The sequence below is a fragment of the Amaranthus tricolor genome, chromosome 2 (genome assembly GCF_026212465.1).
Source record: "Amaranthus tricolor cultivar Red isolate AtriRed21 chromosome 2, ASM2621246v1, whole genome shotgun sequence".
Taxonomy (NCBI): Eukaryota; Viridiplantae; Streptophyta; class Magnoliopsida; order Caryophyllales; family Amaranthaceae; genus Amaranthus; species Amaranthus tricolor.
The window spans coordinates 7,863,640-7,873,670 of record NC_080048.1 but is presented as its reverse complement, the minus strand read 5'-3'; the positions used below and the strand labels follow the sequence as shown (position 1 = coordinate 7,873,670).

At 28.4% G+C, this 10,031-nt stretch overlaps 1 protein-coding gene across 1 annotated transcript; it reads right to left on the bottom strand.

Moving 5' to 3' along the window:
• Positions 1–1,831: 1,831 nt before the first annotated feature.
• LOC130804245 (heavy metal-associated isoprenylated plant protein 33-like) lies at positions 1,832–4,360 on the bottom strand. The gene is made up of 3 exons (XM_057668626.1): positions 4,108–4,360; positions 3,926–4,001; positions 1,832–3,671 (listed from the first exon to the last, which is right to left on the bottom strand). Exons 1-3 carry the CDS (start codon positions 4,135–4,137, stop codon positions 2,161–2,163), a joined length of 1,617 nt encoding a protein of 538 aa, XP_057524609.1. The 5' UTR covers positions 4,138–4,360; the 3' UTR covers positions 1,832–2,160.
• Positions 4,361–10,031: the final 5,671 nt, after the last annotated feature.

Here is a 10,031-nt window from a genome sequence, read left to right as displayed (position 1 = left end):
AAATATAAAATAAATTGAATAATAAACCGTTTTAATAATTTTGTAGAGCAAATATTTCATAATAGAGATACTATTATGTACTTCCTTTGTTTCATATAACTTGCTACATTACAAAATTACGCACGTCTATTCTTTCATCATCCTTAATTTGTAATTAGTTTTAAATTTATAAGTTAAAAATAGTAAAGTTGAATCTTATTTGATTCGTTTCACTTTAATGATTATTAATATTAAATTTTTATAATTTTATATTATATATAATTAAATATTTAATTAATTAAATTAATATATTAAACTATATAAAAATAAATATTTTGAAACAGAAAAAATACATGACATAAGGGGGCTAGTATTGGCTTGATTTACCTAAAACACTATAGCTAGCTAAAAGTAGGTAGTGGGTTGTAGGACATGAAGGGGGCTAATAATATCACTTTAGCGCAAGTTCATGGATTGAGACCCCACCTTAATTTTTAATTATTAAAAATGAATAATAATAACAATAATAATAAGGATGAATGTGATGATGTTGAATAGAAACTACGTAGATCGTGAAATCCGCGATATTATTATGATAAAGATATCTCACTTGGACCATCTTCAACCAGTTATATATAGCTACACTACAAAAAACACACCACTATTGCTCGATTAGATAAGCATCAACAACTAGTCTAAGCTACCTTCATTACCTAACTATTAATGGAGTACCAGAATTATAGATTAGTCTATTGGTCGAAGATTTTTTTTTATGATTTTTATTATTTTCCCTTTTTTTAGAATTCATCATCATTATTAATTTAAAATTCCGCTCTAAAATAGAGTTTGGATGCGGGAAGATAATACACAGTTTATATCCGTATCCCCTTTAAAGATAGGACTAAAAGAATGTAATCAATTTTACCCTAAAAAGTAATAGTGCATACAGTAAAGTATGAGTGACATTTTTGACCTAAGAGCAAACCTACCTGTAAATAACAACATTAGCCAAAACTAGGGTTGAAACAATAAAATAAATATGTTGAGTAAATAAATAGAATAATGAGCCGGTAAAAAGCAACTAAATACTAGGGCCAGAATGAATAAGTAACTTAAGAGAAGTATTAGTAGTCCAAAATATGAAACTGTCATCTCTAATTATTCTTTTCCCTATTTAGATCCTCAGAAAAATGCAACTCACTCAAGTCGTTTTTAATTTGATCATTCTAAATTTTTCTAATTTTTATCGACTTAAGAGTTATCCTTCACAATGATGATTTCTATTCTACACACAAGAGAATCGACAATCTTTTTTCTACTAGTACAATTTTATAATGTGTTTAGGAAACTTTTATGTTGATTGGTTATAGTGTGACACTAATAATGGAGTATCATTCTCTTAACGTAATTAAGAGATTCTTACTCTTTGGGAAAAGTCAACAGTACACAATCATACTCTTTGTTTTTGATATAAAAAAATAGCTTTTTATTTGATCATTAATAACAAACATTAAATATAATTACATAAATAAAATGTGCTAGTTATTTAATAAAAGACTTTTATAATTTGAAATTGGATAATAATATTAAGCTAATAAATGAAAGAAATGTGAAAAAAAAAGAGTTTGTAGATAACATTGTCATCATGAATAAAACCAAAAATATGACAAAGTTTATAGATTAAGGAAAACAAATCGTACCATATTTTTGGGTCATATTTTTTTAAAGTTTAGTTTTTTTTAATATCTCTCTCATTTTTTTCGAATTAAAGAATAAGTTAAGAGATGGGATAAATCATTTGAAATATAGTCTTTGGACTTTACCTGAAAAAAGCAATATTTATGTATATTTATTAAAACTAAACATTATAACACATAGACATTGAATCTCTTCCTCTTGTAATGTTTGCATTATCATCCTCCACTACAAACTTGTTTTCTTTTTATATAAATAATAAATATATTATTATCTATGATAATATAAAGTACCCTCCTCTATCATAATTGAAATCAAATTAGATAGAATACTTAATAAAGAGTAAAATTAACAAGTGAAATTTAGAAAAACCTTAGCTAATTAATGAAAGGCTCTTTCTTTTTTATGGAGAGTTGTAATTGTTTTTGGACTCAAGTATCATTTTCATGACCAAACAAGGACTCTGCTTTTTTGGGCAAATCTCTATCACATTACATTACAACTTGATGAGGTATTTTCATCACCGAAATAGTGGCTATATGGGTCAGCTGGTGGCGGCGGATACATATAATGCATGTCCGGTGGTGGCTGAGCGTACATCATGGGTTGAAACCGCTCATTGCCATTGGCCCGTTGTTGGTTCATCATCATTTGGGCTAACATTTGTTGGTGGTATGGGTTTGCGCCGCCCATCATCTCCGGGGGTGGACCACCGTGGAAGTAAGCGGACCCGGCAGTGCTGGCAGGTAGCCCTTGAACGGCCGGGATTGAACCCATTGGGCCCATTTGCATGTTAGCCATTTGAGCTACAGATGGGGGCATTTGGCCCATGTGGGGGGCTGCACCCATACCATGATTGATGTTCATTCCATTTACATTGACACCCATGCCATGATGATTTGATGGTAACCCACCATCATTCATCCCACCATTTCCTCCTTTCTTTCCCCCACCGTTCATCATCATGTTTCCACCACCATAACCTCCTCCTTGATGTTGTCCATTATTACCATTTTTACCCCCATTTCCAGGTGGGGGCCCATCTCCTAGTTTACCACCACAATTTTTACCACCTCCTTGATTTTGATTATTATTATTATTATTATTATTATTATTATTATTATTATTATTATTATTGTTATTATTATTATTTCCTCCTCCTTTTTTACCACCATTTACCTGAACTGGGATATTTCCTCCTCCACCTCCTCCACCTCCGCCGCCGCCGCCACCTTTTTTATTACCATTATTATTTCCACCACCACCACCATTAGCAGCCTTAGCTTGAGCAATTGCATTCATTAATTGAGGGTTCATCACCCCGGCACCACCACCACCACCTCCACCGCCGCCATTAGCAGCTTTTGCTTGTGCAATAGCATTCATTATTTGAGGATTCATCATAGGATTTCCACCACTGCCGCCACCACCACCACCATTCATCATCAAATTGGGTGGTGGACCCTTGGGTTTCATCTTACCAACATCTTCAAAATCATCATCAAACGCATCATCATCATCATCAAATTCATCATCTTCATCATAATCATCATCATCATCAAATTCATCATCACCCAAATCATCATCAATAGGTACATTAAACTTCACAGCTTTGCTCCCTCCTCCTTGTTTAGGCGCTTGTGGGTGATTATTATCCTTAAAAGCCATCTTCATACCTTGAAATTGTGGGCCCATCTTGAGATCTCCCATACCAAGCCCTTTCATTTGTTGTTGCAGTTTCTGCAACTGTGCATTTGTTTGCTGGGACCCACCACCACCACCACCTTTAGGTGGGTTTTGGTGGGCTCCACCCCCACCACCAGGTTTCTGATTCTGATTTTGGTTTTTGTTGTTTTGATTGTTATTTGGTTTAGGTGCACCCCAGAATTCTGCATGTTTACCAGCTTTATTAAGCTTCTTTATAAGTGTTGTTGGGTCTACATTCCCAGAAACTGTTACTTTCCCTTGCTCTGCATCTATATTTGTTTTATACACCCCTGTTTCAAATCCAAATTCATCGTTATTCAATGTTAACTGCACACAAAACCGATAAGATACTATTTTAAAATAATTAGTCTGATCTTATTGTGTACAAGCCCATTTGTTATTTATCATTTTTAAATAATTTTTCATCCCTCAAAACTCAAATTTACAAACTAAATGAAAATCAAATTTTGGGTAATTAATGAATTTAGAAGCAAGAAAATAATAAATCTAGATTAAAAAAAATAAGAATAAAAAAGACATATACCTTCAATTTTATGCAAGATTTTCTTGACTTTGTGCTTACAACCATCACAATGTATGTTAACTTTAAGAACACAAGTCTGCACCCCACAAAAACTAATTAAATAAATTAAAAAGAAGGAAAAATATTAATGATGTATGAGAATTAAATTAAAAAAATAAAAAAGAAGAGAAAATATATAGTACCTGAATCTTCAAGAACTCTTCTTTACTCATTTTGGATTAAATTGAAATAAATAACAGATCTGGAATAACAGAAAGTGAGAAGAAAAATAAAAAATGAAAAATGAAAAATAATGAGAGGAAAGAAAAGAGTGAGGGGAAGAGAGTAAGAAAGAGAAAGGAGTTAGGAGTGGTTCAGAAGATGGTGGGTGGACATTAAATTTGGTCTGATAGCATTGCTTCCTCTATTTCAGAGTTTGAGAAACTAAAAACAAACATCATAATAATGATAGGAAATAGAAGTAATAATAATAATAATAATAATAATAATAATAATAATAATAATGAACTCATTAACTCAAGTACAAGCATTTGGAACTACTCCAATAGCTTCCTCTCTATTTCACCCTTTTAGTTTATTTTTATTTATTAGTAATTATTTTTTTAATCATTTTATTAAGTCATACGGAATATTAACCTGAAATTAATAAAAGTTAATCTTTTAGATGTTAGAAATATTATTTTATTGAATAGTATAGTTAAAGGAGTTAGAATGTAGGTCTAAAAACACTTTCTGATTTCAAATTCCAAAAACCAGCAAAAGGTTCTCCACTTAACATAAGCGTTAAAAAAAATTATAAAGATGACAAATGTTATAAAAATATTATAATGAACTTAGCGAGAAACATATGGATATTATAAATAATTAAAAATACTAAAATTAAAATGATTTAGACAATTATATTCTAAATATGTGATATAAATAAAAAGATTTATTAAGGAAATAACATTTGAAATTGTCGAACCGAAAAAAAAATCAAAACATCAATTAGGAATGGAGGAAATACTCATACCAACCCATTGATGTTCTTTTTTATCACAAAAATAAATTTTTGAATTAAAATCTATAAAATCAAGCATTTCTTTGGCCATAAAAAATCATACGTACTCATAATCAAATATAAATGGACTCTACATGATTACAAACTAATAAGCTTGATTTGATATTAATTTATTAATAATGATTTTAAATAAGTAGTACTCCATATAATTTACTTTTAAATTTTTCTCTTTTATAAATACACACTTATATAGCAATATTTTATTACAAAACAAAATTAATTAAAAATAGGAGAAAAAATATAAGGTGATGACTTTTTTTTATCATCAATAGGATAATAATAATTTTCTTGAGGTCGTCAAAAAAGTTATTTGGTAATTTTTAATTTTTAATCATGAGAATATATATATATATATATATATATATATATATATATATATATATATATATATATATATATATATATATATATGTGTGTGTGTGTGTATATATATGATTTTGCACTTCTTTAAAAAATTTGTTAATTTTCAAGTTTTAATAGACTTTATGTTCTCTTTTTAGAGATTGCCTGGTAGTTAGTTTTTGGTTTTTTAATTGATTTTTGACTTGTTGAATAAAAAGCTTAGAAATTTTTTGGTAAATTATTTTTTTAGCCGACTGAAAAGCTTGCATTAATTTTAAGTCATATTAAACAATTGTCCTAGTAGCTAATTTCATTAGTTTTTAGATTGGTAAGCAATTTTTCTCTAATAAACAATTAATATTCAATGTTTAATTTCATCTAATACTTTCCTAAAAAGTTGAATTATCCAACTAGATTAATAGCCATCGAAAAATTTAATAACCACCAAAAACTATTTAGAGTAATTTCTTATTTCTGTCTCATTGCTTCTCATCTAATTAACTTTTTTTTGAGAAATTTCATCTAATTAATTTAAGATGAGTGTGTTTTGTAAAATAATTTATTGTGCATTTAAGCTTATTCTGGCAAAAAGTAATTTGGTGGTCAAATCATCTGATATTTTTTTTTTGAAAAGAACAAATTATCTGATATTAGCATTTGATAAATTAGCTGATTGAAATAACTATAATTATAATAAAGTTTTTTTTTGTAATAAGCTACTCTTAACAATATGTTCAAAATCAACTGGTCATACTAATTTTTAAAAACAACTGGTCAAATCAATCACTACAATTAATTAGCCCTAGTTGCCAAACACCTAACGCTTAAACTCATTCACTTCCTTATCTCATCCACTTAATATTTGCTTATTGTGATTACAAAATTTTAAGAAGAACTTTTCAATTTGGGTGAAAAATCATGGCGATAAGCTATGTCTTATTAATTTGTAGCGTGAGAATTAGAAAAAACTAACTAAATGAAAAATATTGATAAGGAGAGATGATACATTTGTGTATGAAATTATGTGTATTAGGAATATGAGAACAAAGCTAAGAATAAAAATGTGGAAATAAGATCAAATAATGGTCATAAAATATATAGCAAAATAATATGGAAAAAAGAAATACTTATTTGTATAATGTAGTATCCCACTAAAACTTTTACCCTTGGTTTTGTAGTTTTTTAAAGTTCATTTGAAAATAGAATTAAATAGGAGAATGTTTCTAAAAAAACTCAAGATAGGCAAATAAAATAAAATAAATAAATAATTGTATTTAATTCATAATTAAATAAGTCAACAAGAATATTTATTGGATTAGTCAACTAATTGAAGGTTTTTTAATCCTTATGATATATGTTTGGGCCCTAGGCAAAATATAAAAAAAGGTCTTTGTATAAGTAAAGTTTCGGTTGTCAAATAAATATACAAATTTAAACTCATATAATGATAAGGTACTTATGCACAAACTAAATTTTAATAATAAGAATTAACTCACTTCGAGCCCTCCCTAGACAGTTGCACCTCAAAACTATCCTCAGGAACGACCCTATGTGCACCTATTGGTTAGGTATGAAATATTTTATACATGGACAAAGAATTTTTAAACTAGATTAATCATTGATAAAAAAAAAGTTAAAATATATCAATGTGATATCTTGTTAGATTTTCTCGATGTATAGAATGTTAATATGTACTCCCTCCGTTCCTTAATGAAGTTCCCATATGGAATGTTCACGAGAATTAAGCATTCATTAAAATTATATTATTTTATTGAATGAGAAATTTGATGGAGGAAAAGTGGGGTTCATAAATATTAAAAAATACTATTAAAAGAAAGTTAGTGAAAAAAATATGGGGACCACAACTAAATTTTTTTTTTTATAAACTTAGTGGAAAACATGTTAGGAATATAAAAATATTAAAATGAAATCAGTAGAAGATATGTGGAGACCATAAATATTATTAAAATATTAAAATGAGGATAATTAAAATTGTTTTTGTCCATATTTTGTGACATAAATGAAAAGATTCCTTATGGGAACTACAAATGAAAAACACCAAAATGGAAAGTGAGAACTTCTTTAAGGAATGGAGGAGTTATTTTTTATGACTTTTATTAAGGTAATTTATAAATATTATGGCATGAATTATACTTTAAAAATGTAAAAAAATCAAATATAATCAATATTATGCAACAAAGGTAATATAATTATGTAAATATAAAAATATTTATTGATATTTTAACTTATACTACTATATGTTAGTTCTCAAAAAGGCTTTATACTAATTTAGTTGGTACCCTGAGATCTCTTGGAAGAATCTGATTTTACATCTCTATCAATAACCATAGTCAATCACTCAAATCTTCAACTACTAATACTATAGTCTTGTACTATACTCCTATCTAATTATACGTTTTTTTCTATTGGCTATTGACTAGCCAAGTCCAAAATAACACTTGTTTCATTTGTTGGAATGTAAATTAAATTTATATAGAAGAAATAGAAAATCTAAATTAATGACAGTGATTTGTAAATTAATTGGTATAAAAAATTCATTTAAGTAGTTATATTATATAATATCATATTATTGTGTATGGTTATTTGAGATTTTGAACGTCATAAATGTCTATGAATTGTAAGTGGAATTAAAGGAATTAATTGAAAAGAAATTTTAAGAGTATCTTGATGATATGGTGCAAAATATATAAAAGAATGAGAAGCTCTATATCAGAGGAAGGAAGTCTTAGTAAATAATGGTGATTTGTAAAGTTAACAAATTATCCTTATGTGGTGGGATTTGATAGGGTGAGAGTTTTGTGAATTTAATTTAACTTTTTTGATTTTATTTATTTTATTATTAATATTTTTGTCTTTTGTAGTGATTTACAAATCACGGTTATTGATTAGGAATTATTGATATCAGAGGTGATTTGAATGAGCATGTAGGGATATATCGTAGTGACTATGAAAATGTTTATGGAGGTTTTTGGCTATAGAATTAGGATTATAAAGTAGAGTCTATTTTAAATTTGGCATTCTCATACGATGTTTTGGTGGGAAACATATGGTTTAAGAAGGTGGAAAACCACCTCTTGTCTTTTCAAACTTGAGTAAATATAATCCAAATTGACTACTTTTTTACGAGGATAATAGATAAAAATAGTTGCCTAAATTGTAAAGTTATATCAGAAGATTATGTAGCTACCCAGTCAACATAACTCCTTATCCTAGGTGTTCGCCTTCAAGAAAGGCCAAAGGTAAAGAAAGCTAAAAAAGAATGTAAGATTTAATGGTGGAAATTAAAAGAGAATAAATGCTAGAATTTTTTCCGATAATGTTGTTAAAGAATAAGTAGATGGGGAGATGAATTCAGATACAGAAGATACTGGGACTAAGTTGAAAACTTATACTCCCTCCTATTCACTACAAGTATCTCATTTGCTCTTTGGACACTATTTATCTCTTACTCTTAATTTGTATTTTATTATTAATCTATAAGTTAAAACATAGTCAAGTGGGGCTTGTTTGATTCGTCTCAATGCAAGGATTATTCATATCAACTTATTTTCCTAATTTTTAATTATGCATAATTAGATATATTAAGAATTGAATAAGTGCATTGGATAGAGTGCATAAAGTAAATGAGACACTTGTGGTGAATATAAGGGAGTATTATTCAAATGACTAGGAAGATTTTTAGAAGGGAGTGAGTCCAAAATTAAAGAAGTGAATTAGGATTGAAATCAAAATCGAGCTTAGTTACATCTATCAACTAAGTAATTTCCTGCATGAGGCAATTAATAAATAGTTGATAAATACACTACAAAAAAAAGACACAATTTCGACTACCCAAAACAGTTGGAAATTAGTCGGTATAACTCTATACCGATTGAATTCCGACTGTTTGGGGTAGTCGGATCAGAATGGTCGGAAATTCATTTTAGTAGGAAAACAGTTGGAATTTCTGACTAAACTCTGTTAATCGGAAATTCCGACTACCGTGTTAGTCGGTAAGCACTATTTCAAAATTCAACCAAAAATGACAAGAAAAAGATTTTTAAAAGCTCTCCGACCAGATTTCCGACCACCTGGTTGGTTGAAAAAAAAAAGATCTTTTTTTGTTAAATAGTTTGCCACGTCATCGCCACATCATGTCCACGTGGATCACCACCTCACACGCCTGTCAAGTCAGCAACAGTAACATTCCTTTCACACAAATATCTTAGATAGGACTTGAACCCTTAGTAATAATCTAAACAATGTTAGTATACTTATAACATAACACTCCTACCACTTAGTGTATTATTATTATTATTATTATTATTATTATTATTATTATTATTATTATTATTATTATTATTAGTCGTATAAATGTGGTACTAATATATTATTAGTATGCAATTAGTCGTGTTAATGTATTATTAGTTTTTTTAGTATTAGTATATTATACTCGTATAAGTTGTATTAGTATATTATTACTCGTATTAGTCGTATTAGAGTAATAATAGTATATTATTATTGATCGTATCGTATTGGTGCATTATTAGTCGTATTAATGTATTATTAGTCGTTGTATCGTATTACTCTTATTAGAGTACTGTTAGTTGTATTAGTATTATAATTAGTCATATTAATATATTATTACTCGTATTAGTATATTATTAGTCGTATTAATGTATTATTAGTCCTCGTATAGTGTCT

Excerpts from the sequence above, each read along its gene's own strand:
- LOC130804245 (XM_057668626.1), bottom strand. The coding sequence starts at position 4,137 with ATGAGTAAAGAAGAGTTCTTGAAGATTCAG. Across the intron at positions 4,002-4,107 it reads AAGAGTTCTTGAAGATTCAG|ACTTGTGTTCTTAAAGTTAA; the intron begins GTACTATATATT and ends TGTGGGGTGCAG. Across the intron at positions 3,672-3,925 it reads AATCTTGCATAAAATTGAAG|GGGTGTATAAAACAAATATA; the intron begins GTATATGTCTTT and ends GATTTGAAACAG.